The sequence below is a fragment of a genome, unplaced genomic scaffold (genome assembly GCF_019419815.1).
Source record: "Pyrus x bretschneideri cultivar Hongxiangsu unplaced genomic scaffold, Pyrus_bretschneideri_v1 Contig1, whole genome shotgun sequence".
NCBI lineage: Eukaryota > Viridiplantae > Streptophyta > Magnoliopsida > Rosales > Rosaceae > Pyrus > Pyrus x bretschneideri.
The window spans coordinates 10,233,251-10,261,194 of NW_025999390.1; the positions used below are offsets into that span (position 1 = coordinate 10,233,251).

Here is a 27,944-nt window from a genome sequence, read left to right on the forward strand (position 1 = left end):
TGATTATTGTATTCCTCTTACTTTATTTATATTGATCTTACAGTTGTTACCATAGCTTTATGTGGGCTATACTTGGTACAGTTTCCGGGTCTGTGCGCTGAAACTTGCAACTGGTTGTTTCGCCTGGATCACAGTCAATTCTGTTATTGCCAGATTCATCATAGCAGAGGGCGACTTGGGCCAAATATATTAATTTCTTGCTCTGCTTCTGCATTTGTTGATAGCATCTGATATTGACGGAATGTCCACCAGTTTCGGACTCAATTGCCTTTGTTATCTGATCGATGGAGTACAATTTGTATAACGACATCTTTGGCTGAAGTGGTTGGGGTACAATATTAGCCTTCTGCAGGATTTGAGCTATATCAAAATCATGGTACGTCGCTAGGGTCTTCCGGAAGTACTCGGTCTTCGGGAACACGTTGTCGGAGCACTTTCCGTGCTTATCATACTCTCTTTGCCAGAATTCGACATGATTCCCTTTTTTCCAATCCCACCACGAACTGAGTAGCTCCTTTTTCAGTGCATCATCCATCTACATATATTATTTAATTAAAACATAAGAAGAAAACTAGTTAAGAATGTAAGACCAAGTCATCCAGCTCATGTTTAAACTCTAAAGTGCCTGCCATCATTACAACTATAGTGGACATGTGGTTGCTGACTCATGGACAGCAGGAAGGACAGTTTATTATTGCTGTGCTATTGCTCCGAGTGCAGTGATGTGTTGTTGCTGTGCTGCTGCATGTGTGGCGTGCAGCCTTTGTATTTTTAAAGTGTAAAGTTTGTATATTGTAATGTATATAACAGAGCCTTCCCATAAGGCCTGAAGGGGTGTGAATTATCAATAGAGATCAGAAATTCTATCATGGTACTGAGCCTTTCTGTCTAAAGACAAAAGATCCTTGTTTTTTTTTTTTTTCCCCCGCATCACTGTTTCCATGGCTGAAACTATTCCCCCTCCTGCAACTTCATCCGTCAATCCATTCTTCTCCTCCATGACTACCATAGTGAATATTAAGCTTGATCGTGCCAACTATCCTCTATGGTTGGCGCAGATTTTGCCAATACTGAAGAGTCGTGACGTGATGAGTTACGTCGACGGCTCTCTGGACTGTCCTCCGAAACAATTGGCTGGAAACACTGCTGTCAATCCGGAGTATGTTACATGGGTGCAACGCGATCAAATGGTTCTGAGTTGGATCAATGGCTCGCTGACTGCTTCCGTTCTAGCAACTGTTGCCAGCAAACGCACATCTCGTGCGACATGGGAGGCTCTTGAGCAGCGTTACGCATCCACTTCTCAGAATCGCATTCTCTTTCTGCGAAATGAATTGCTCCTGACCAAAAAAGGTGATCTCTCAGTAGCTGATTACTTGGATCGTGTCAATGCTATTTCCGATAATCTTGCCCTCGCCGGACAACCAGTAAGTGATAATGAACTGGTTCAAATTATTCTTAATAACCTTGGACCTGCATTCGAGATGACTGTCAATGCAGCTCAGGCACGTGATACTCCGATCACGTACCCAACCCTTGAAGCCCTCATTTTGACCACGGAGAGGCGCATGATGGAACAAACTGTACCTGTGCTGGAAGCTACTCCAGTCAATGCTTTTGTAGCTGCAAGAGGACGTGGTGGACGTTCTCGTGGAAATGGACGTGGTGGCTTTCCGTCCAATCGAGGTGGTGCTTCCCCTATCAACCAGCGAGGTTTCTTTCCTCGCAACACTAATCAGCGTAATCCTGCCGTTAATGGGGAACGCTTCAATACAAGTGGAGAGCGAATCACTTGTCAAATTTGTGGTAAGCCTGGCCATCCTGCTTTAGATTGTTATCAGCGCATGAATGGTGCGTATGAAGGACGTATTCCAACTAAACGTCTTACTGCTATGGCCTCTTCACCAATTACTTTGAATCGACAACAAAATGCCACCTGGTTACTGGACACAGGAGCTAATGCCCATGTCACTCCTGATATTCAAAATCTGGTAAATCCGAAGGAGTACAATGGTAATGAGAATATCGGTGGTGTAGGTAATGATACTGGCCTTTCCATTAAACATTATGGTTCGAATAAAATCAGTACTAAGGCTTGCTCATTTGAACTAAACAATATCCTTCATTGTCCATCCGCCTCCACTAGCCTTATCTCTGCCCATAAATTCACTCTTGATAACCATTGCTACCTACTAATATTTCCTCATTTTTTCCTTGTCAAGGACCTCAAGACCCAGAAGACGCTTTTCCGAGGGAGATGTGAGAATGGGTTATACCCATTTCCAGGTGGCGGTGGATTAACCAAGTATCCTATTTCAACTTTCTTAGGTGCTAGAGTCTCAGCCAAAAAATGGCATTCTCGTCTTGGTCATCCTGCGTCTTCAATTATTAAGTTTTTAATTTCAAATAATCAAGTACCAAGTCATGGTACTGCCGATGTAACGTTTTGTGATTCTTGTCCTTTGGGCAAGAGTACCAAACTTCCCTTTAGCAAGTCCGAGTCTGTGTCTCACTCTCCTTTGAAACTTTTGCATTCTGACGTGTGGTGTTCACCAGTTATATCAATTGAAGGTTTTCGTTATTATGTTTTGTTTGTCGATGATTATTCTCGCTATTCTTGGATTTTTCCCATGAAACACAAATCTGAAGTATTTGGTATTTTTGTCACATTTAAGGCGCAGGTTGAAAAAATGTTTAACACATTCATTAAAACCCTTCAATGTGATGAAGGTGGTGAGTATAAGAGTCAAGCCTTTCAACAGTTTCTTGCGACTCAAGGTATTTCCCAACGGTTTTCATGCCCTAAACATCCTGAGCAAAATGGAATGGCGGAACGAAAACATCGCCACATAGTCGAAACTAGTGTTGTCATGCTTTCCCATGCCCACATTCCTGACAAATATTGGTTTGATACCTGTTTGACAGCCACATATCTAATTAATAGGTTACCAACTAAGGTTTTGTCAAACAAATCTCCATATGAAAAGTTATTTCATCGAACACCGATTTATGTATCCTTTAAAGTGTTTGGGTGTAAATGTTTTCCTTGGTTGACACCCTATGCCAAACATAAACTTCAACCCAAGTCTAAGTCATGTGTTTTCTTAGGATATTCGTTGAATCACCAAGGATACAAGTGTTTGGATTTATCCACGAGACGAGTGTATTTGTCTCGCCATGTATTATTCGATGAGGATTCCTTTCCCTTCCAGGAACTCACATCTCTCAAGGAAAACGTCTGCACAAAAGGTATCTCTCCACCCTCTGAGCTTCTTTTTCATTTTTCAGATCCTCTCCCTGGTACACCAACTAACCACAGTCTAGCCCCACCTAATGTCCAACCCGCCACTACAACTAGTTTCCCAGCTACTCCACCACTAAATGAACCACCTGCTCCTACTCCCAATCTTGCCCCCATTTCCAGTTCTCGTGAACCTCTCCCAAACCAAGATGAGCAAGAAATAGTTGCTGATGTCCATGTGAACCCGACTCCGTCACAATCCTGTGATCCCGTGCTGATTCCTGACCCCCCTCTCATCCATCCTATGACCACTCGGTCTAAAGCTGGAATACAAAAGCCAAACCCGAAATATGCTTTGTATGTTAATACTGACACTCTGGTGGCAGAACCAACATGTTTTAGTCAGGCCATAAAGCATAAAGAATGGAGGAATGCAATGGCTCAAGAATTCAGTGCCTTGCAGCGCTGTGGTACGTGGACTCTTGTGCCTTACCATCGTGCCATGAACTTATTGCCAAACAAGTGGGTTTTCAAGATTAAACGGCATGCAGATGGCTCGATTGAGCGTCATAAGGCTAGACTTGTGGCTAATGGCTTTCATCAACAATCCGGGATCGACTATACGGAGACCTTTAGTCCAGTTGTCAAGCATAGTACCATTAGACTTGTGTTGAGTCTGGCAGTTTCACAGAGGTGGCATGTTCGACAATTGGACGTTCAGAATGCATTTTTGCATGGGTATTTGAATGAGGATGTGTACATGAAGCAACCACCAGGTTTTGTTGATAACCAGTATCCTAACTATGTTTGTAAACTGCAACGTAGTTTATATGGTTTAAAACAGGCGCCTAGGGCCTGGTTTCAACGATTTTCTGAGTTTCTCCTTCAGTTAGGGTTCCAAGAATCCATGTGTGACTACTCCTTGTTTGTTTTTAATCACAGAGGAGTTTATTTGATTTTGCTTATTTATGTGGATGACATATTGCTCACAGGAAACAACACTACTCAAATGGCATGGTTGATCACAAAGCTTAGCACTTTGTTTTCCATGAAAGACTTGGGTCCCCTTAGTTATTTCTTGGGCGTTGAAGCCACTCACGTTGGTCACAACCTGCATTTGACTCAATCCAAGTATGCTCTGGACTTGCTTGAGCGAACGAAGTTTAAAGATGCCAAGCCAATCTCCACTCCAGTTTCTACAGGCCAAAAATTGAGTGCTTATGTTGGTGAACCCTACAAACATCCTGAGCAATATCGTAGTGTTGTTGGTGCGTTGCAATATTTAACCATCACGAGACCGGATCTCTCATATGCTGTTAACCAGGTGTGCCAATTTATGCACTCCCCCAAGGACACTCATTGGATGGCAGTGAAACGTATCCTGCGATATTTAAAGGCCACGTATGATCATGGTCTTGTTTATAAACCTGGAGATATGCAACTGCATGCTTTTTCGGATGCCGACTATGCGGGCAATCCTGATACCCGTCACTCTACAGGAGGTTTTTGTATTTATTTGGGGTCCAATCTGGTGTCTTGGAGCTCAAAGAAACAGAAGACTGTCTCTCGGTCAAGTACAGAAGCTGAATATAGGCAACTAGCCTACACGGCTGCTGAGCTATCTTGGTTCAGGTCATTATTCAAAGACCTTCATCTGCATCTTCTTCTTCCCCACATATGGTGCGATAATGTCTCTTCCATAGCCTTAGCTTCCAATCCAGTTTTTCATTCGCGAACAAAACACTTAGAGGTCGATTATCACTATGTCCGTGAGAAGGTGGTTCGAAAGCAGCTTCTGATACATTTTATTTGTTCTCAAGATCAACTCGCTGATTTGTTTACAAAGGGCTTGTCTTCCTCGCGTTTCAAGCTTTTGGTGTCCAAGCTTCCAGTTGTTTCTCGGCCTGTCAGCTTGGGGGGGCTGTAAGACCAAGTCATCCAGCTCATGTTTAAACTCTAAAGTGCCTGCCATCATTACAACTATAGTGGACATGTGGTTGCTGACTCATGGACAGCAGGAAGGACAGTTTATTATTGCTGTGCTATTGCTCCGAGTGCAGTGATGTGTTGTTGCTGTGCTGCTGCATGTGTGGCGTGCAGCCTTTGTATTTTTAAAGTGTAAAGTTTGTATATTGTAATGTATATAACAGAGCCTTCCCATAAGGCCTGAAGGGGTGTGAATTATCAATAGAGATCAGAAATTCTATCAAAGAATACACGTACATACACGGAAACACACGTACATACACGGTACACATGCAGGGAGATATATAATGATACATATATATACATACATACACACACGTAGGGACACACATGAATATTAACTATTGAGAGTTAATTTGTGAATAATTACCCCATTCACATTAAAGGCATCCCCCATGCAGGTAAGGGATGAAGAGGATGATTTATTCGCAGGCCAGAGACCATGAATAGTGAACTGAAGATGAGATGGTTGCATGATGTGGCATTTATTCACCCCCCCCTATAGCTTGGCATTCAGCAGCTGGCCAGAACTGAACATGCATAAAGTATTGGAATGGTGTGTAAGCGGATGAAACTGTGACAAACAAGAAGAAAAATATGACTTGCACTAACTTTGACTCCATTTCTATTTCTACCTGATGTTTTGAAGACGAAGTTGCATGTATTTATAGTACCTATGGGGTGGGGGTGGAGGTGGAGGTGGAGGTGGTGAAGGGGTTAAAATGAAACGATCGAAACAGATGCGAAATTGCGAAAAACTTAATTAAGTAACATTCCTACTCCCACTACAAATGAAAATCAATACAAGTCTGCAATTCAGTATATAACTTGTTACATATCACTATCAAGTTTTCAATTTATAGGCAAAAGAAACTGCATGCATGTGTGGACATGCTGTGAGAAATTTGTATCCAACACAGATTATTGTTTGGTTTCCATTTCAAGAATTCACCAACAAATAACACATATACATTTTCAAGTACTCCATCACGACCATTACACATGCCACCTTCCCCATCTAAAGAATAAGTTAATTTCCAATCAAGCCAAGGTTGCTCACGAGAGGAACCTTCATTCAACCTGAATGTCATGAATATCAATCAACAAGAAACCCACTTAGTTTTATGGCTTTTCTTCCCTTTATGGTAAATATGGAATTAAATTGAAAAATTCTTAATTATATACAAATCATTTACCTATGATATTGATGTTTAAAACACTATCTTTTCTTCTTTTTTTTTTCCTTTTTTTTTTTTTTTTGTTGAATTGTAGAGGCTATTTCTATGAAAAATATTTACTTAACATCTTCATTTAATTACCTATAATATAGCTAGGTAGCCATCGATCTATCTTCAATGAAGATACCAAGACAATTATATACCTAAAGCAAAGATATAAACACGATTTTGAGTTATCACCATAACAAGTTCTAAAACATGTAGAAGCAAAAAGAATATATACTACATGTAGTTAAGGTTCTCACCATGCCAAATTTCAATACAAATGATTCCTCCATATATGGTACAATAACAAAAACAACAAACTCAAAATTCAAAATTCAAACCAAACAATACAAAACCAAATAATATGTACAATAATGACAAATAAAATATGAAAAAAAATGGTATTAATATTGCGTGGTTTACATGCGTTGCTCACAAAATGGGAAAAATAGATGTAAAAAAAATGAATGACTCAACCTAAAAATTAGCTTACTCATCAATCTAAATATGGAAAGTAAATTTGGGGTAGCAATGTAGTCAATGGGTTTAAATTGAAGAAATAAAATTTAGAAAAAAATGCTTATCGTTTTTTAATCCTAGGCCTAGGCTAATCTTATAATAGTATACTTTAAATAATATCCTTAATAATAATGGTAGAGGAAGGGTGTAACCGTGTAATAAGATAATCTTACATTCTTAATAGAAAGTAGGGTTGGCAGATAAGATGCATAAATATTTTTTACCAAATTTAAAATAAGAAATATAGATACAATGAATGGATATCTCAATACTCTAAAATGGATATTATTCATATCTATTCCATATGGAATGCAAATATTCTACATTAATTTCTCAAATAACATATCTTCACAGTATGATTTGAGCTAAAGTTAAGTCTTGCCTAATCCACATTCGCCATGTGGGTATCACGTGACGGAATAAAATGAACTTGGGCCAAAATCAAATAACACGACACCCACAAACAAATAATGAATTATATTGAGCCGACCTAGCTATAAGGTTATTGGGTCGAATAACACGTCTCACACTTGGTCGTATCCATCCAACCTAAGACGACATTCCATTAGAGTTGAATGGATACTCTATTATAGTATGTGATCATCATATGGACCAGACTTGTAACACTTGTGAATAATAGGATAATACTTGTGATTAAAGCAGCTGATATTAATGATTTAAATCCTAGGCTAAATCTTATGATGGTGTAATTTAATTAATATCCATAATACTAATGGTTTAGGGTGGGTGTAACTGTGTAATAAGACCATCTTAATTTTCTAATAGAAAGAGTGGCAGATAAGATGCATGCATACCTTCACCAAAATAGAACAAGAAATAGAGACTATGTATGCATATCTGATAACACTAAAATGGACATGATCGTAAACATTCTACCTTCCCCGAATAACGTATAATTACAGTATAACTCAAACTAAATTCAAAGCCTAATCTACATTCGTCGCGTGAACATGACGTGACGGAATAAAATGAACTTATGCTCAAATCAAATAACATAAGAGGCCCGCAAACAAATAACGAATGTTATTGAGTCGGCCCAAATTTTGAGGTTGTAGGTTCGAACAATGCAACTCTCACACCTATCATTTTATAAAATTAAGGCGTTTTATGAGGTGCGGACTTTGCGGACCTTGCATTAGAAACAAATCCCTCCCAGTTGCTTTGCACCCACTCGCAGTCATAGAGCAGAGCAGAACAGAACGTCGGCCGGCGCGGCCTCCATCGATTCCTTCTCCTGCGGGGGTCTCTTTCATCTCTGATAATTTCTGCAACAATTAATTAAATCTTTACTTACTAATCTAAATCAGTTTCTATGATGATGATGATGATGATATATATATATATAGACACACACACGCACATCAGGATGTATATGATTTGCCCCTATGGATGACATCGTTGCTAAAGTTGATCGGGTGGTTACTAAGAATTACTATCGCCAGTGTGTTTTACTATGGATGGATTGAAAGGCTTTCCGATAACTAGCTCCAGAGAGGCTCAAAAACCTACAGAGAAAGAAGAGGAAGGAGGAGGATCCAGAGGCTCCGGTGGAACCGGCTCCGGAGATAATCTTCTTCCCTAAGATATAAATCATTAAATCACTTGCTTTAATCACATATGTTGTTTACCCTCAATAGAAAGTTAGACAAAAGACTTAAAATCATTGACTAACATTTGCATTATTCACATGTGTTGTATCCCCTCAATAGAAAGATAAAATATCCAAAACCATAAGCATTTGTTTAATATTTTATTTCTTCGATTTTAAACCCATTGAGTACATTGCTACCCTGAATTTACTTTCCATTAATGAGTAAGCTAATTTTTAGGTTAGAGTAATTCTTTCTTTTTTTTACATCTATTTTTACCATTTGTGAGCAACGAATGGAAACCACGCAATTTTTTTTTTTTTTTTTCATATTTCATTTGTCATTATTGTATATATTATTTTGGTTTTGTATTGTTTGGTTTGAATTTTGAGTTTATTATTTTTGTTATTGTACCATATATGGAGGAATGATATGTATTGAAATTTGGCACGGTGAGAACCTTAACTACTGTTGGAAACATTTGTGATAAACAAACCACAAAATTAATAATATTATATCATAATTTTATCACCACAATTTATTAAATAAAATAAATCAAATAAGATAAAATATTTATCTTTTGTAGGTAGAGAACACTCTTCGTCGATACTCGATTTGAATAAGATTTTAGGTTGAGGTGTGCAGTCACTGTCCTTAAGAATAGATTTCGCCTCTCTAAGACAATGTCTTGGTGTAATGGGTTATGGTGCCTTACCCTCAGGATACAACAACCTATGACCCTTCATTAGGCATATGAGAGGTGAAATTATAATAGCATTTGAGAGAATACACGAAATCAAAAGAGGAGAGGAAGGTGAGATTCAACTAGGTGAGGTTTGTAGGAAAGAAAATATTTGAAGTTCAATAGCAAAGGAGTAGTCTAGGTAAAGATCAACCATAATACTCACGGCTTGAAGAGTTGTTTTTATATAGAACATGAGAAAAGTAAACATGATTAAGCATGGTCTAGAAACGTTAGACTATATAATTGCCCAATTTTTCTTCAAAAAATATAATTGCCCAATTAATGGGTTAATCAAGATGGCATATTCAAAGAGAGAATGTAATTTATAGCCCCAATATTATAACCGCTTTAATGCTTCAGTTTTTGGTTTGCAAGAAAAACTGAAATTGAGATTAGAAAAAATCAATAAGAATTATATTAACATGATCAATGAGGAGTTGTATTTTGAAATACCCAATCAAAAATGCCAACAATTCCCCACATATTTCAAAATACAAATTGAATCACAAAAGGAATTTGAGTAAAACAAGTTTAAAAAAGACAAGGAAATACGAAAGGAAAATGAGAATCCAACGCATCAACACTGGTGTTTGTTGAGAGTCTATCTGCACCATAGAGATAGACTCTCAACAATAATAACATTAGATATAAATTGATAATGCAGACCCAATCAACAAGTGACTTGTTCTTACCCATATGAACCTACTTCATGGCATCTCCATTCACATAGGTTGGGTTACCATCACTCTTGATCGATGTTATAGGCATACGTCTCATCCCCTTGATGTCATAATCATCACTAGCATTTAGCTTAGTGGATTTGTCAAATGATTAGCTAAATCCAATTCTGACGTCAAAACAATTATATCAAGTACATATGCATAAGTCATTTAGCTTAACGCCCTCATAGCTATGATATCACACACAATAAACCAACTAGTCTCTTCCCAGACAATGAGATATCTCAAACCAAACAAAGTGGTCTCTTCCACAAATAGTTGGATAGCTCAATAATAGATATAGAAAGAAGTCGTCTCTTGTCGTTCACATTGTCTTCTTTATAAGATTACTAGCCGGTGTTTCATAGTGAAACTGCTCAAATATACTATCTACAAACTCTTGTACAATTGATCAAATACGTACAATTGATCAAATACATATCAACACATCGCCATATGAGGAAATGCGATGAAGAGCCAGATCATTGAATTTTATGACATACTCATCAGCACACAACAGCATGCTAGCAAACTTTTCAAGGCACCTATCCAATATTGAAAATAGATCCTCAAAGAAACTGCCGCCAATGAAACACCCAGATATTGAGGTGCAGAGAGAGCAATAGAGGGACATCCAGAGTGTGATAACTTGTTCAAGCTCAACCTGTATGTGATGTGAAGCATGAGATTCTTTTGCGGGGCTTCCAAGGTCTGCAGACATAAAGTATTTCGGAGTACAGGAGCATACAACTAGTGGATAGGACAACAGATCGCACATGGCAAAACAACATTTGCAGTCAGACTCCATTTTCAATGACGAAAAATCCTTCATATCATCAATGTAGAACTTCAAACCTTCTGCCACTGCAATCCACATCCTTAAGCAGCTAGGACCACTGTGCTTGTACAATAATCCAGTAGTGACAACTAGGCTTTCCAGGGGATCAAACATTGATAACAGATATTTGAAATAATTCTGCATTCTCTGAAGATTGATGTCTGTTTTCGGTTCGGTCATTGTTGACTGAACCACTAAGCAGAAGTAAAGTACACTTAAATAAACCATTGGTGAAATGGCACCCTGTAAATAGGGAATCCCACTATAGTATGTTCAATCTCCGCACAGACAGCCTCCACCAACTGAAGCGATATGTGATGTAAGTCATTTCTGTCACTACAATCTGAAATAACTTTTTCACAAGTATTTTTTACGAACTTCAATATTGCATTCAAACAAAACATAATATTATCATAACTGATAGACGACCTTTTCAACTCCAACTGAACTCCTTTGAAAACAGATCTAAATAACCTTAAGGAGGCATCCGCAGCTGAAATCCTGTTATCGTGGGAGACAGTTTCCCTTGACGCTTGACAGATAAGAATGTAGATCATCTTTAAATGGAAGTCTAAAAGACTCAGATCCCATGGAAACCATTTGATGGCACAATGCTTCCAAGAGAAACTTCCAGATACAAAGGGAGCAATCCTAGAGGTTTTGCCCAATAACTGATGGTTCACTTGATTAAGTGAGTCATAATCTATATCTTTACATTTTGCCAATATGAAAACATTAAGCAAATCTATGCACAGATTCCTGGCCCAGATGCTCTTACTATCAGGATCAACTTGAAAAACTGCCTCAACAACTGGCTCTAGTACCATTCTGATGATAGAAGAATCACTGAGAGAGGTATCAAGTTTATGCAATAAATAACACCACGTGTTCAAGCAAGCTAAGTGAACAGATACATCACATTTAGTCGGCATGATGCCTATCAGTGGCGTCATAATGAGCTTTGTGCTTTTCAAGTATCCCTCTTTTTGAATTTCACTACCGTTTCCTTTGCATGTTCCTATTTGTTCCATACCATTGTCCTTTTTTGTCACATTTGTCTCAAAGGGTAATATCATGGTAGGGTGAACAAGGGCATCAATAAGACCTTCCCAGGCAACCTGCAAAATTGGAGTACATAACAATCTTAGCTTAAGACATGGAATCTGAAAGTCTGGATTTTCCGAGACTAGATTAAGTTTTAACGCTGACAAGGATTAGGGACTTGGATCTAGCTTCCAAGGAGCATAACATAAATGAAATCATTAAGAAAAACACATCATCTATTCTTTGGAATTAGACTTACTTGTGAAGCAATTTGAACTTGTGAGTCATGATCTGAAAATGTCTGCTCGGGAATTTTTAGCATCTGATTAATTAACTGCCTGTTCTTCAAGGCACGAGATCCCAGTAAGCGGATAAACCATCCCCATGCTTGAATAGTTTGAACCTTCAAGCCACTGGTTAGCATGTGGTGCATCCCAGTAAGCAACCTTGGCTTCAAATCTTTGACAACTGCCTGTTTATGGAAGAAAATGAAGAAAAAGGAAATGTACATGTCAATATAAATTACAGAATAACCAGCAAGACAGGATCATGGAAAGCCACCTCATGGTTCTATGTGAGACCCGTGAAGCCAATGGAAGGGATGCTATATAATCATATGGTTAATTTTTCCATGACACGGCATGAGCTACCCATACTAGAAGTCATATTTCAAGAAAATGACATGAGCAAGTGAGTACCTAGGAAAGATTTAGCAGGGGGGGTAATATTGTAGACCTAGTGTTCAATAAACACCTCTCTGACATATCCCTCTCCCTCTTATCAGAGCTAAGGAGTCTTCTATATACTGAAGGAGCCCATATATGCGATAACAGCCTGTCACAATAACATAAGGCATATTCAGAAGAATTAGTATGAAAACAACACTATTTAAAACGCATGATACTTGCGATGTATTACCTGAATAGCCTCAAAAGTAGTCGACAAAGAACTGATAGGATTGTCAATGGCATGAACAATTGCAAGCAAAAGAGAATGGAAAGGGGCAGCTAAAAGTGGTGTACTCAATTGTTGGATAGATATGCACCACACCCCGAAATTGCAAACAGACTGCAGTTATGAAATCAGCAGGTTACTATTCGGACACGCGAAAAAACAAAAACTAAAAACACAAAAAGATCATCGCTTGTAGTAATAAATTCCCGTCAATATAAAGAAATAACCTTCATTTTTGTGGTTGTAATGAGCTTTGCCAGTGAATCTAAAACAAATTTGACATCATCCGCTGCGAAACAAAGAAATTGGTGACAGAAATTTGGTTATCAGTTTAAGCTCAGCTGCATAAAAAGTTCAAAATTTTAATTTCAAACGAATCAGAATTTTGAGTGGCTACATGTACCTGCGATTTCGGCGACGATGGACGGATGATATATCATGAAGCCCAAGCATTCCAATGCCTGAGTTGCACTGCAAATTTTTTAAATAAAAAAGAAAAATCCAAGACGTATTCAGTTAAACCACACCATTAAAATAAATGAAAAACCCAGAAAAATGAGATTTCGAATCGGAAGAACTCACATTTCTTCGTCATTGTTCCGAACAACGGCGACGGTCGGACGGATGAGGCTCCGGCAGCTCCGCGCAAGCATTTGAATTGAATCGTGACGGTCGGAGGATTGCTGCTGGAGGTGTAAGAGGGTGGAGTAGGCGAACGACTTGTTTGCTTTGGTGGCGGCTGAAGAAATCAGACCCCTGATTTCTTCAAGCTGGTCTGAAAATCCGGAAATCGTTGCGGTGGGGGAGAGGAAGCAGCAGTGACCAGACTACCGGTAGCATGTGAGGTGAAACCCTAATATCGCACTGGATTTTTGGAATTGGGAGTCTTTTCGCGCCATAGCACGGAAAAGGGTGACGGGTTTAGCAACCTGGGGCCTGTTGGGCTTTAGGCCTAAATAAATGGTAAGAAATACTTAAAAGTGTTTTTAGAACTAAAAAATATTCTTTTAAAAGCGTTTTTAATCACTAGTACTTGTTAAACGAGTCCTAAGTCCCATGTATTTCTGTGAGAGGATTTTTTTAAGTTCCACGACTTTTGGAAGGATTTATACGAAAGAGTTTGTGATAAGGTTTCACGTTTGCTTGTAGCACACGTAAACGATAGTTGAGTTTGTACTAAGTTCAATTTCTTCATTATGCGTGAATTTCTCCATATATATATATATATATATATATATATATATATGCATATTACGTACTTATGTGTGGATTATAGTTATGTAGGTGAGACATTTGTACTAAAACTTATGTACTAATGTATTCGTACCACAATTTTATGTACATATACATTTGTCGCAATACTTTGTACCCATGAGTTTTTTTCATATAAATTTTTTATGTATCGTTGTTGACTTTTTTAAATTATAAGAATTTAAATTTTGGATAAATTTTTATCTATTAGTGTGATTGGAGCATAAAAATATACATGACTTAAGAATAGGTTTATAAATGTTATAACACTTAAATATGGTAAGTTTTAATAATAAATACTTGAATTAGATTTAGAAAACGATTCATGTTAAAATATAAAAATATCTTATTTAAGTCATAAAATCTAAAAACTCCATTTTTTTCAAAACTGGTAAAGGAAAAAGTGACGATGAAACATCGCCAACAACAATTGGAGTCATGGCCCTCAAAAACGTGCGCCCGTCGAAACGTCTCTTCCTCATTAATGAATTAAAACCGCAGCCGCATGCAATCGTGCGTCCCAAATCCCTGAAAACCTCGATCCTATCTTTGAAGATTCCCAAGATATCCGAAATGATTGGCCATTTCCTGGTTAATTTTCCCTCAAATTCAAAACCCTAGCGCCTCTGAATACCAAACGTTTGATCTTCCCTCTGAAATGCCTATAAATACCCATATTTCTTTCATTTGCATCCCATGCCTTCAAAAACTTTGAAATCTCTCTTGCCATTCCTACTTGCTCCAACCACAAAACCTCAAACTCATCTCTCACAAACCCCCTTTTTAGCCTACGCAAACCTTTGACTCCTTACCACTCCTTGATCTTAAAGCTTTCCAACGAGTGCAACAAATGCAAAGATTTCATCGACCGGAGAGCCATCAAAATGCTACGCTTTGAAAACGACCTAGCCACCACCCACCAAATTCTAGGCCCACTATTCAAAGATGCAGTGCCATCATGTATCACCAACCTCCTCAAGGAACAGTGCCTAACACTCGTGCTGCAAGGGTTTGACTGGTCGAAATGGTGTTTGGCACGGCCCCAAGGAGCTTGGCCCTCGACCACTACAGCTTGGGCCGTCTGGGTCGACCAAATGGGAACATTCTTCGACAAAGAATGGGACGTTCTCGGCATTCATGACGCCATCAAGCTCTCGACCATGGAGATCACCATGGATAAAGAGCTATTTATGGCGACCCTGAGTTTATGGTGTTCAGCTACCAACACCATGATCTTTCCTTTCGGCCCTATCAGCCCCACCGTCCTTGATATCTCAGTTATCCTTAGGACATCCCCATCTAGTCTCCCAATAGATGCTGCCCTTGCCAGGTGCCCATCGAACCTCAACCTAAAAGCGTTGTTCGACGAACGGGCCGTCGAGACACTTAACCGAGGAGATCGAGAGCCTTCGAAAGAAGAGGTTCAAAAGCTACACAAGAACTTCTTCAACTACAACACTCTCATTCTCCACTTCACCGGCCGAGGCGAGGAGAGCCTTAGGAAGGGAGAACATAAAGCCTTCCTATTCTACTAGTACAACAAATTCATCTATTGTACCCCTTGGGTCAAATTTCATGTCTTGTGGAACAAGTATGGCCATATAAGCGGAGTCACTTGGATTTCATCTATTGTCCCGGATCAAGGTGATGGTAGCATCGCTACTCCGTTAGGTCAAACTCTTCACAGGGTTGTTGAGTCGTGACCAGACTTTTGAGGTAACGTTATTCCGATCAGCCTTTCTCCAGCTTTAGAATACGTACTGTTTGGTCTTCTATCTTTGCATATGATCCAATTTCGTACAATGTAGCAGAGACATTTCAGACTCAGTGGTGCAATCTTGAATGTCATGCAAAAAAATTTGTAATGATGATGAATACTGTTTGTTTCCTAATCGATGAATAGAGTTTAATCTGTCAATCTATTCGAAGTAAGAAGTGTTGAGGAAAAACACAGGTAAGCTCATGGGCCCGGGGCAGAGTTCAAAAGCCATCTTTGGTGACGTTGTTTTGGGAAAACATCACCTCCAAATTTAGTATTTGTAAAGATTTCCACCGCGATATCCGGAATACCACCTTACTCCGGTACTAGGTATTAAATATTAAGCTAATGGAAAACCTTTTGCCCTAGACTCACGGTAATGCATTGACCAGATTAAGGTTGAGGAAGTGTCGGATCATACCCGGAATGACCTCCAAATTTAATTGTTAGTCTAACATGTTTGAATTGTCTTTGTTTTTTGATTTCGTTTGTTCTTTCACCTTGCCCCCATTCCAAGTCAGAGGATTTCAATAGTGCAACATGTCACCAAGAAGGGGCTTCCTTCTCAGTCCGAATTGTGTGTCCATCTTTAGTGATTCTTAAACGAAAGTTTGTTAGGAATTTGGTCGGCTGCATGTGGGTCAAAAATATTTTTTAAATGCTTTTGTCAAATCCTATGCATCGGACTCGTGGACTTTGAATGTCGTTTTCGGTTTCTCTGAATGTGTCACACATATTGCATGTGGTAATGACCGGTTGTTGTTTGGATGGGATATTTTGCATGCGTGCAATATCCCTTTTGTGCACCTCGTTGCGTTATGGTCTTGGTAGTTACTATATTTTACTTGGTCATCAGGCATTGTTGGTTAATAGTAATGTCCGTGTAATCACTTACCACTCCACTCTCTCTTATTTACCCACCATCACTTCTCTCTTCATTTCTCACCGAATCTCTCTCTCTCTCTCTCTCTCTCTTTCTCTCTCTCCACTCTCTCTTGTATTTTGTGTATAATGCTAGCAGAAAAAGTGACAGTGGAGGTTATCCAGAGAAATATATTGGCGCTAGTACTAGATGATATTCATGTGGAGGTTGAGATAGAAGGACCTCAATTTTGGTAGATTTTAGATGCTGTTATCTTGTAAAATGTTAGACAACTTCATTCACTTAGTATATATTACCTAGTTAAACTCATTCGAATTTCTCTTCATATATTGTTTCTAATCTTAGTACCTCACCCAATTCATGAATTTGAGTTAAGGTCTTTTTTTTTCTTTTTCTTTTCTTCTTTTCAAATTTCTTCTCAACTGATGCAGTTTAAGGTTTATTAATTATAGATCGATATAATTAGTATGTGAGTGGGCAAGAATCCGGATGTAATTCATGTGAAAAGAAAAAAAAATTCAATTCTTTTTAAATAAATTTGGTATAGGGCACGATTACACAGAAGTGCCCAATCAGTTGAAAAGGGTTGTCAGACCTATCAGAATGAAGGCACAAATTAGGCTCTATAATGCTTTGCCTTGATAACACAAACAACTATATTGTGCCCTTCGGCAAAAGGACACACTCATAAAGGGCACACATAAAATTATTGTTGCTACATTGTTGCTATTTGTCTACAAGCACATATGTTGGTGCTCTTTGGCCTCAAAGGGCACACAATAATTTATTGTGTGCAGTGCCCATATTTTTTGTAGTGTGCCAAGTGCTATGCATATATATGCAACCGGAGAGCTTGTCTAACGACCGATTTCAGCAATCTTGGTCCAAGATTTCAGAGATCTGTCATCGTAGTCTATTTCATACAATGCAAAGTGAGTTATGGGGAAGGTCAAGCTAGTAATGCTCTCGTCGAGAATATTAACAATTTCTCCAGCTTTTTTCCTTTCTTCTTCCGTCAACTTCCCGTAGAGGAGACTCAAATATGGCATAGAACCTGCATCAAATATTGCAGACACGCAGATTACATACCTACATTCCCGTCAACACTTTAAGAAATTAAGTCACTGTAAACAACAACTTACTGTTGTAGAAACCGAAATGGTAGCTCCAACTTTGGGCATTTTCAAACAACTAAGAAAAGAAGGTGTAATGATAAGTGAGTCTATTCAAGCTCAAACCAAAACGAGAAAGATGAAAAGGAAACAAAACATCAAGAAAATGAATATGTATTAACAAGTGATCGAGAAAATATATACCTCTCGATCCATCAATAATGAAACACACTGGTGATAGTAATTCTTAGTAACCACCCGATCAACTTTAGCAACGATGTCATCCATGGGAGCAAATCTAAACTTGTTAAGGGCATCCTCACGACTCATCATCTGGATGGATCCCAGGATGGGGATGTGAGGTTCGATCTCCGGCCCACCAAACTCTGCCTGGAGGCCCTCCATCACCTTCTTGATTCTATGGGAAACATCAGCCGGTGGAATGGCCCAAACCGAATACGAGTACAACCTCCGGCAACTTTCCCTCTTCCCGTCTACCACCACTATCGCATCTTCATCTTTATCTGAGCAAGTATTCTCTATGCTCTTAAGCTTGTGGCTGCGTCCCATGACCGAAACTATGCTATTCACATAAACAATAATACTATCTTTATCTTCTGTTTCAATGGGAATATGCTTAAGCTTTTTGGTAAAAAGATTAAAGAAAACTACGTGTCCATCACTGTCAATCATAAGCCACTCATCGCCCCACAACGCCACAGGTCCAGACCTACGTATCTGATCATCTGTGCCCTCAATGGTCAAGTGTTTTGTCCAAGCACCCTTAAAGTCATCATCCATCACCCACATTTCATAAGGTTCAGGATATCGACGATGGTCCACACTAAGGGCAAAAAAAGCAACTGATTCATTCCAAACAGTAAGCTTCAAATAGAGGTGATTCGACCGGACAAACTGTTGGAGCTCAGATGGTAAGGGTATACCGTGAAATACCTCACGACTTGTATCGAAGGAAATGATCAATTTCCCATTCGCATGGAATCGATGCTCAACTGCATCAAATGGAAATAATTCCTTATCTTGCTCAATTCCCAGCCAATAACACATTCCCTTGAAGGACATCTGGAAATCCTCAGGCCAAAACAAAGTAGTTTCGGTTTCTAAAGAATCTGTGTTGATCTCTTCCCAAAAATCACAACCCATGGTGTATACTACTGCTCTGTGCCGACTAAGAAATCTCCGGCGGTTTTCATCTCCCTCTTGAAAATAAGTGGTAAAGGTCACAACTTTGTACTCATCAGACATGGGATCATAGCCAAATCCAGTATGAAAACCAGTTTCCATATGGTCTTGCCCATCGTAATCATCCGGCTGGTCCAAGGGCCACATTGGAAGGCATGGCTCATCGGGAATACGATTGAATTCCCCAATTCCGGGATTGCATAAAACTAGGCCACTCTCACTAGATAGTAAAACAATGCCATTGCAGTGGCCGTGGATACGAAATTGTTGTTCCGGCACTCCGATATTTTGAATCAAAGATTGAGGAATAATGATGTCCTGGACACCAACAAGAGAGCAGCTATTGCTATGCTCGTCATCAGTATTATCATCGTCTCTGCAAAACTCAAGAATTGATAATACTTCTTCAGTCTCCCCCTTCTTAGTGGTGCTGTTACACGTGGGGTTCTCCTCCTCCTCCTCCTCCTCATGCTGCCGCTGCACTACTAATCGCGCCAAAAAGACGTGGAGAGTGGTGAGATTGTTGTTCGCGGAGTTGGAGAGGTGATTTGACACGAAACCCGGATTGTTGATGAGAGCAGACCACCATTTAGAGACACATTTGAATCGCATCAGAGTTTTGGGAGGCAGAGTTAGTAGGATTTTCACCAACATATCTTGTCCCATTTTCATTTTGCCGCTGCAACACTCCTCGCGCTCTCCCTCTAACGATAAACAACAAATTATGAAGACTTTTTAATTAAGATTTCTAAGAAGAAAAAATCACAAACAGGAAACTGATTCAGATTTTAGATCAAATCTTTGATTAATTCTCGGAAGCAAGGTCCAATTACATACGTCCTGATCTGCGTGTGTGCATATCATCACCACAGAAACTGATTAGGATTAGTAAGTAAAGATTTTAATTAATTGTTGCAGAAATTACCGGAGACGAAAGAGACCCCCGCCGGAGAAGGAGCCGATGGAGGCCGCACTGCTGGTTTTGTGTTCTGCTCTACGACCGTGATGATAGACCAAGTGTGAGAGATGCGTTTCTTGAACCCTCTAACTCAAAAGTTGGGCCCACCTAATATCATCCATTGCTTTCTTTGTGGGCCTCATGGAACATGTTATTTGATTTTAGCCGAGTTCAGTTCTTCTGTCACATCGTGTCAACATGGCATAATGTGGATTATGCCTTGATTTTAGCCTGCATTATACTGTAAAGATACATTATTCGGAAAAAAAAAAAAAGTATAGTATTTGCATTTCTTAGAGTAGATATGAATCATGTCAATTTTAATGTATTGAGATATGCATTCATTGTATCTATATTTTGAGTAAATATCAGTTTACTATCCTCAAGTTTCATGATTTTCAACATTTGGTACATGAAGCTTTTTTCGTCCTAGAGTCATATCTAAAGTGTTAATTTTGGGACAGTCTCATACATCCGTTAGTCAAACTGTTAACTCTACCTTTAACTGATGATGTGGCGCCTATGTGGACAACAACTGGACGCCATGTGTCATTAAGGGATCCACGTGAAAATTAAAAATTCAAAAAATAATTATTTAAAGAAAAGTTAAAAAAAAAAAACAACAACAAAAGCAAAACCCAGATTGTCTTCCCAAATCCCAATGTGCCCACCCTCCTACCCCCATCACCCGCAACCACTTCCCTCCCCATTGCGCCTCCATCCCACCTTCTTCCATCCCCCATCATCCCTCCCAAAAATCCCGCCGTCGCCACCCGAGCCCACCCCCTTCTCCCATCCCAAAAATCCCGTCGTCGCCCTCCTTCTCCCGTCCCACAGTCCCTTTGAAGCCGTTGATGGCGAGGTCTAAATCCTTGAGGTTTTTTAGACGACCCAACGAGTCAGGAATCTCGCCAACTAAGTTTCACTCGGTGAGCCAGAGCACCTCAAGGTTCGTCAAATTGCCGAGCTCCGCCAGGAGCCGACCGGGGTGAAACAGATTGTAGGAAAGGTTGAGCATTTTTAGGGTGGAAATGTTGTCGAGAAATGGAAGGATGGTGCTTTCGATGAGATTGCAGACGAGATAGAGGACCTCCGAGTTTCTGGAAGCGACCGAAGAAGTCGGGAATTGGTCCGGAGAAATTGTTTCCGGTGAGTCGAGGTATTTGAGGTTAGGAAGGGTGGCGGGGAGGGTGCTGGTGAAAAGGTTCTGGGAGAGGTCAAGATGCTCGAGATTTTGACAAGGGAAAAGTGAGGGAGGGAGGGTGGGCACGGGGGATTTGGGGAAGACGATCTGAGTTTTGCTTTTGCTTTATTATTATTATTTAAAAAAAAATTAATAACTTTTCTTTAAATAATTATTTTTTTTGAATTTTTAATTTCCACGTGGATCATTTAATGACACATGATGTCTACTCATTGTCCAGCATAGGCGCCACATCATCAGTTAACGACAGAGTTAACAGTTTAACTAACAGATGTGTGAGATTGTCCCAAAATTAACACTTTAGGTATGACTCTAGGACGAAAAAAAACTTCATGTACCAAATGTTGAAAACCACGAAACTTGAGGGTAGTAAACTGATATTTACCCCTATATTTTTGTTCTACACTAGCAATTGGGCCTTTGGTAGCAATTGAACCTCTATTTTAGATTGAAGTAATTAGGTGAAAGGTATGCATGCATCTTATCTATCTAATGAAGGAGATATGAGCAAGTCAAGTTGGCAAGTCGATGACCCGATCGCCCTAAAATGGGTCAGCAAGTCCCTTCCCCTTCTGGAAAGCCTATGGAGTCTTTCAGAAGCTGCACCTCCATTTATAGAACTGTGGTCAAATTACTAAAGTGCCCACCAACTTGAAAGGTCTACCAATTTACTTTCCATATTAGAGACACATTTGAATCGCATCAGAGTTTTGGGAGGCAGAGATAGTAGAATTTTCATCAACATATCTTGTTCCATTTTGCTGCAACACCACTCACGCTCTCCCTCTAACGATTTTTTTCTTTTTTTGGACAAGAGGTAGCATTTCATCAATAACCTCTTGATTAGGATTACGTGATGGGAAGTAACCTAATCAAATACCACCACTAAGGATATATAATAGAGGTCCCTGCATTCACATTGATTACGCAAAACAGAGAGAACAAGCCCCATTGTTTGTTAATTGCATACAATAGTGTTGAGTGTAGAAGAGCTCTTATTTTTCTGCTGCAATGGCTACACAAGGTTAGTGGTTAATTGTATTTGTGATTTGCTTATTTCCACTATTAACTATATTACATGGATTGCTGGGGTTATCTTAAAAGGGTTACATCGACAAGGTTTTAAAAAGATTCAACATGGCTTCTTGTGGCATTACTGAAATGCCAATTTCAAAGGGTGACAAACTAAGCAAAGAGCAGTGTCCCAAGAGTGAGTTGGAAAGAAGAAACATGGAAGGCAAACCATATGCCTCTCTTGTTGGAAGCTTGATGTATGCACAAGTGTGCACAAGACCTGATCTTGCTTTCAGTATTAGTGTTCTTGGAAGGTTTCAATCTGACGCAGGGGTGGCTCACATGAATGTAGCCAAGAGGGTATTGAGGCACCTTCAAATAACCAAGGAACATATGCTTATTTACAGGAAAACTGATGAGCTTGTGTTAAAAGGGTATAGTGATTCATGTTTTGCCGGATGTCCAGGTGACCTTAAGTCTACATCAGGTTATATTTCACTATGGCATGTGGTGTAGTTTCGTGAAGAAGTGTGAAGCAGGCAACAATGGCAGCCTCTACCATGGTGGCTGAATATCTCTCATGTTGTGAAACTGTCAATCAAGCTATATGGTTGAAAATTTTCATTGCAGGACTTAGTGCAGTGGATTCTATTTCAAGACCAATTCAAATTTATTGAGATAATAATGCAGCTATTTTCTTCAGCAAGAACAACAAAAGATTATCTGCAACATGGAATTTAGATATCAAATATTTGATTGCTCGAGAGAAGGTTTGGTGAAGATTGATTACTTGGAGACCAGTTTTATGGTTGCAGATCCTTTAAACAAAGTAGTTCCGGTTGTGGTTTTCAAGAAGCATGTTGCAAAGATGGGTCTGTTAGCTAGTTTTGATGATGTTAATTAGGGGGAACAAGTAAATCCTCTAACGTGTTTTGTTATCAGTCACTAGTTCACATGACTGGTATTTATGAATAAGTATTAATAAAGTTTTCTTCATTGATAAGGTTTCCCCACTAATGAAGTCTTAAAAGCTGTGTGGTTGTTTCGAAGTTTTCCCTCTAGATGCACAACTTTAGTTATCACAGTATGCGTATATTTTATTATGCATATTGGTTTTGACAATATTATGATTGTCCGTAGGACAAACAACCAAGAGTTTCAATATGAAACATTAAGATGAATTGATGTATCGATTCTTAAGGGGACCAAGCGCAGGATGTGAGAAACTATACATCTACAGACACATTTTACACAAAAATTTTGCATCTTGTATGTGTTAGTTTTGTGCATGGAATTCTGGGGATATTGTTCAACAAATTGAACATGTTACCCTTTAGTTCTTCATGAATACTATTTAATGACCTGAACTTGTATTCGTGATTCAAGTTGGTGCTGATCTCGTGGTCATTTAAGAATAACTTCACATAAGGCCAGCTACTGTTGAATCAAGCGTTAACTCTAGTGGGAGATTGTAAGTTCTAATGAGAGCTGAACACTTGATCATCTTTAGTTTGGAGACATGAGGATACAAGAGATTGGAATTAACTAAGGCTGTAAGTTGATAAGGAATTTGTATAATAGTGGTTTCAGCTAAAACAGTCACGATAGTGTTGAAACACTTACAATGGATGTGAATGATAGGTTTTCTCGGTGATAAGGTTAGATTGATTAGGATTGTATAATGGGAAGAGCCCTTATCAATCATTATCGTATGCAGTACAAAAAAGGAGTCCATGCGCTCTCTCAATCACGCAAACTAAAGAATACTCAGATCCCATTCATTGAGCGTGAGGAGAGCTGCAGAAGATCCCTAGTTTCCAAGAGATGTCTTCTTCAGGTTAGTGGTTACTTTTGGTACTGTGATTATTCTATTCTGCTGACTTTATTTATATTGATCTTACAGTTGTTACCAGAGCTTTATGTGGGCTATACTTGGTACAGTTTTCGGTTCTGCTTTCGCAAAGTTGCAGCTGGTTGTTTCGTCTGGATCACAGTTAGTTCTGTTATTGCCAGATCTATCATAGCAGAGGGCGACTTGGGCCAAATATATTAATGTTTTACTTTCATTCTTCTTCTTCTGGTCTTGTTGATAGCATCTGATATTGACGGAATGTCTGCCGGTTTCGGACTCAATGGCCTTTGTTATCTGATCGATGGAGTACAATTTGTACAAAGACATCTTGGGCTGAAGTGGTTGGGGTACAATATTAGCCTTCTGCAGGATTTGAGCTATATCAAAATCATGGTACATCGCTAGGGTCTTCCGGAAGTACTCGGTCTTCGGGAACACATTGTCGGAGCACTTTCCGTGCTTATCATACTCTCGTTGCCAGAATTCGACATGCTTCCCTTTTTTCCAATCCCACCACGAACTTAGTAGCTCCTTTTTCAGTGCATCATCCATCTACATATATTATTTAATTAAAACATAAGAAGAAAACTAGTTAAGAATACACGTACATACACGGTACACATGCAGGGAGATATATAATGATACATATATATACATACATACACACACGTAGGGACATACATGCATATTAATTATTGAGAGTTAAATTGTGAATAATTACCCCATTCACATTAAAGGCATCCCCCTTGCAGTTAAGGGATGAAGAGGATGGTATCTTCGCAGGCCAGAGACCATGAATAGTGAACTGAAGATGAGATGGTTGCATGATGTGGCATTTATTCACCCCCCCCTATAGCTTGGCATTCAGCAGCTGGCCAGAACTGAACATGCATAAAGTATTGGAATGGCGTGTACGCGGATGAAACAGTGAGAAACAAGAAGAAAAATATGACTTGCACTAACTTTGACTCCATTTCTAATTCTACCTGATGTTTTGAAGACAAGGTTGCAGGTATTTATAGTACCTATGGGGTGGAGGTGGAGGTAGTGGAGGGGTTAAAATGAAACGATCGAAACATATGCGAAATTGTGAAAAACTTAATTAACATTCCTACTCCCACTACAAATGAAAATCAATACAAATCTGAAATTCAGTATATAACTTGTTACATATCACTATCAAGTTTTCAATTTATAGGCAAAAGAAACTGCATGCATGGGTAGACATGCTGTTAGAAATTTGAAACCAACACATGCTGTGAGAAATTTGAAACTAACACTGATTATTGTTTTGTTTCCATTTAAAGAAGTCACCAACAAATCACATGTATACATTTTCAAGTACTCCATCACGACCATTACACATGCAACCTTCCCCCGTCTAAATAATAAATTAATTTCCAATCAAGCCAAGGCTGCTCACGTGAGGAACTTTCATTCGACCTGAATGTCATGAATATCAATCAATAAGAAACCCACTTAGTATTATGACTATTTTTCCCTTTATGGTAAATATGGAATTAAATTGAAGAATTCCTAATTATATACAAATTATTTACCTATGATATTGATGTTTAAAACACTTCTTTTTTGGTTGAATTGTAGAGTCTATATCTATGAAAAATATTTACTTAACATCTTCATCTAATTACCTATAAGATAGACAGCTATGGATAAAGATACCAAGACAATTATATACCTAAAGCAAAGATATATAAACACGATTATGAGTTATCACCATAACAAGTTCTAAGACATGTAGAAGCAAAAAGAAAATATACTACATGTAGTTGTTGGCATTTTTGATTGGGTATTTCAATATACAACCCCTCATTGATCATGTTAATATCATTCTTAATGATTTCTTCTAATCTCAATTTCAATTTTGTTTGCAAACCAAAAACTAATGCATTGAAGCGGTTATAATATTGGGGCTATAAATTAGACTTTCTCTTTAAATATGCCATCTTGATTAACCCATTAATTGGGCAATTATATTAGCTAACGTTTTTAGACCATGCTTAATCATGTTTACTTTTCTCATATTCTATGTAAAACCAACTCTTCAAGCCGTGAGGAGTATGGTTGATCTTTTTACCTAGACTACTCCTAAATTTGGTGGGCCGGAGATCGAACCTCACATCCCCATCTTGGGATCTATCCAGATGATGAGTCGTGAGGATGCAACAAATTTGAAATCACGTTCGCTATATGGTGGTGAAATGTAAATTATTTGAAATTTGCATGCTGTAAAATAATAGTGTGTAAATAAATATACACATGCACTAAAACCATCAACTGAAAATATGACTTTACCCCTTGAAATTCAATTTTCTTCAACTAAAGCTCATCATAGTTTATTTTCCTAACAAAAACTCAATGACTTTACATATATATTTTTTTGCTTCTCCTGTTTATATTGTTCGAAAGCTCTTATTAACTCTTTCCCGTTGAAGTTATCTGCTCCTATATTTGCATTGTTGTGCATAATCTGCCCTCCTTGTGCATGCTAACATTCAACATTCAAATTTTCTAGCAAATTCGTGAAGCACCACTACAGTATCAGACATATGATTTGTTGTTGAACAAGGCATATGTGACGACCCGTCCCAAATTAAAATATATTTTATCATTGAACGCGTGGAAATGACGATGTTGCCCTTGAAATGTTGTAGTACGATTGTGTAATCGGGCTAAAGGAATTGACCAACCACCATATCTCCCACAAATTTGGACCCGATTAGAATTTGGGTTTGTTTAGTTGATTTTCTTTTGTCCTAAACCTCAATGCCCAATTAGGGCCTTGGCTCTTTTTATTTTGGCCTATTCCGTTGGACACACATACACACACGTACAACCTTCTTCCCTTCTCTCTCTTTTTCTCGAAAATGATTTCCGTCCGTACAACAGAGTCTTCAACCTTCAAACACCATCAAAACACCACAAATCGAACTTCTAAGGACCACCTTTGGATTCCTTGCAAGCCTACGAACCTAATCATACTAGTTGTTCAAAGAAAGGACGTCGGGAACTCGAGAACTCGCAAGCTCCGGCGAGGTACACTATTACTCCAATGTGATCGTGGATCTTTCACGATGTTTTAAAGCTCAAAAAGGGTCCTAAACGTTTCAACTAGGATCCTAGGCTAGTTTTGGAGTGGTTAGAACGTTGAAACACTTAGGTCTGTCGAGTTTCAGGTTTGGCTGGTTGTGTCGAGCTATTTTCCGACCACTTTTTATCGGTTTTAGGACCTCTAAGAGGTAAGATCGTGTTCTTCTAGTTTAGGGCTTCCATTTGATATAAAATTCTTGAAATTTGGTGTTGAAACGACGGAGATATCAAGATTCAAAGTTTTTCCAAAAACTGGCGAGTGCAGCGGTGGCCGGTGAAGGAATCCGGCAAAACCACCGGAGAAGATAGAGCATATTCCATCAACCTTGATGGAATATTCTTAACGGCGTCAGGTATAGTTAACGGAATATTCCCTAACAGCGTTAGGGTTACCATCAGCATGCCAGGCACGTGGGATGTTGAAATTTTTTTCTAAAAATATGGGGACACTCGTGGTGTCAAGTAGGCCACGATGGTATATTCAAACACCCCAATTGAACAACGTATGAGAAGTTATTTCATAGTGATGGTTATGTGTTTAAAAGTAACGTTAAAATAGTTGTTTCACATATAGGTGAGACGTTTCCAGAGGACGAGCGCAACCAGGCGAGACTTGGGGGTTACGACCTGGCTAGATACCAGTGAGTGGGCTTTTTTGGTTTTATGTATATAGATATATATGCCTTATGTTTCCCAAAAATTGTTTAAATGGTTTATA

The 27,944-nt window shown here is 38.9% G+C and overlaps 3 protein-coding genes and 2 pseudogenes across 4 annotated transcripts; 1 reads left to right on the forward strand and 4 right to left on the reverse strand.

The window, feature by feature from the left end:
• Positions 1 to 8: 8 nt before the first annotated feature.
• Positions 9 to 5,850, reverse strand: LOC125477681 (annotated as a pseudogene).
• LOC125477684 lies at positions 1,557 to 2,512 on the forward strand. The gene is made up of 2 exons (XM_048585089.1): positions 1,557 to 2,037; positions 2,223 to 2,512. Exons 1-2 carry the CDS (start codon positions 1,569 to 1,571, stop codon positions 2,261 to 2,263), a joined length of 510 nt encoding a protein of 169 aa, XP_048441046.1. The 5' UTR covers positions 1,557 to 1,568; the 3' UTR covers positions 2,264 to 2,512.
• Positions 5,851 to 10,288: 4,438 nt separating the features above from the next.
• LOC125477674 (telomere-associated protein RIF1-like) lies at positions 10,289 to 13,788 on the reverse strand. Of its 2 annotated transcripts, XM_048585078.1 has the most exons (7): positions 13,462 to 13,788; positions 13,283 to 13,350; positions 13,107 to 13,168; positions 12,844 to 12,993; positions 12,624 to 12,759; positions 12,185 to 12,397; positions 10,289 to 11,999 (listed from the first exon to the last, which is right to left on the reverse strand). In XM_048585078.1, the coding sequence occupies exons 1-5, from the start codon at positions 13,530 to 13,532 to the stop codon at positions 12,724 to 12,726; spliced, it is 387 nt and encodes a 128-aa protein (XP_048441035.1). In that variant the 5' UTR covers positions 13,533 to 13,788; the 3' UTR covers positions 10,289 to 11,999; positions 12,185 to 12,397; positions 12,624 to 12,723. The 2 variants fall into 2 exon arrangements, with proteins under 2 accessions (XP_048441035.1, XP_048441026.1); XM_048585069.1 differs by lacking the exons at positions 12,624 to 12,759; positions 12,844 to 12,993; positions 13,107 to 13,168; positions 13,283 to 13,350; positions 13,462 to 13,788 and having other exon boundaries at positions 12,185 to 12,393.
• A 3,622-nt stretch (positions 13,789 to 17,410) lies between these two features.
• On the reverse strand, positions 17,411 to 20,146 carry LOC125477663 (F-box/kelch-repeat protein At3g06240-like). The gene is made up of 4 exons (XM_048585053.1): positions 20,013 to 20,146; positions 18,089 to 19,791; positions 17,915 to 17,963; positions 17,411 to 17,826 (listed from the first exon to the last, which is right to left on the reverse strand). Exons 2-4 carry the CDS (start codon positions 19,757 to 19,759, stop codon positions 17,630 to 17,632), a joined length of 1,917 nt encoding a protein of 638 aa, XP_048441010.1. The 5' UTR covers positions 19,760 to 19,791; positions 20,013 to 20,146; the 3' UTR covers positions 17,411 to 17,629.
• Positions 20,147 to 23,861: 3,715 nt separating this feature from the next.
• LOC125468959 lies at positions 23,862 to 25,187 on the reverse strand (annotated as a pseudogene).
• Positions 25,188 to 27,944: the final 2,757 nt, after the last annotated feature.

Bases quoted from the DNA above. Each gene is read 5' to 3' on its own strand.
- LOC125477684 (XM_048585089.1), top strand. From the start codon at position 1,569: ATGATGGAACAAACTGTACCTGTGCTGGAAGCTACTCCAGTCAATGCT. The intron at 2,038-2,222 runs GTAATGATACTG...TTCCTTGTCAAG, and splicing joins TGAGAATATCGGTGGTGTAG to GACCTCAAGACCCAGAAGAC.
- LOC125477674 (XM_048585069.1), bottom strand. From the start codon at position 12,358: ATGCACCACATGCTAACCAGTGGCTTGAAGGTTCAAACTATTCAAGCA. The intron at 12,000-12,184 runs GTAAGTCTAATT...CCAATTTTGCAG, and splicing joins AAGTTCAAATTGCTTCACAA to GTTGCCTGGGAAGGTCTTAT.
- LOC125477663 (XM_048585053.1), bottom strand. From the start codon at position 19,759: ATGAAAATGGGACAAGATATGTTGGTGAAAATCCTACTAACTCTGCCT. The intron at 17,964-18,088 runs GTATATATTTTC...TTCTTTTCTTAG, and splicing joins CATTATTGATGGATCGAGAG to TTGTTTGAAAATGCCCAAAG. The intron at 17,827-17,914 runs GTAAGTTGTTGT...TATTTGATGCAG, and splicing joins CCATTTCGGTTTCTACAACA to GTTCTATGCCATATTTGAGT.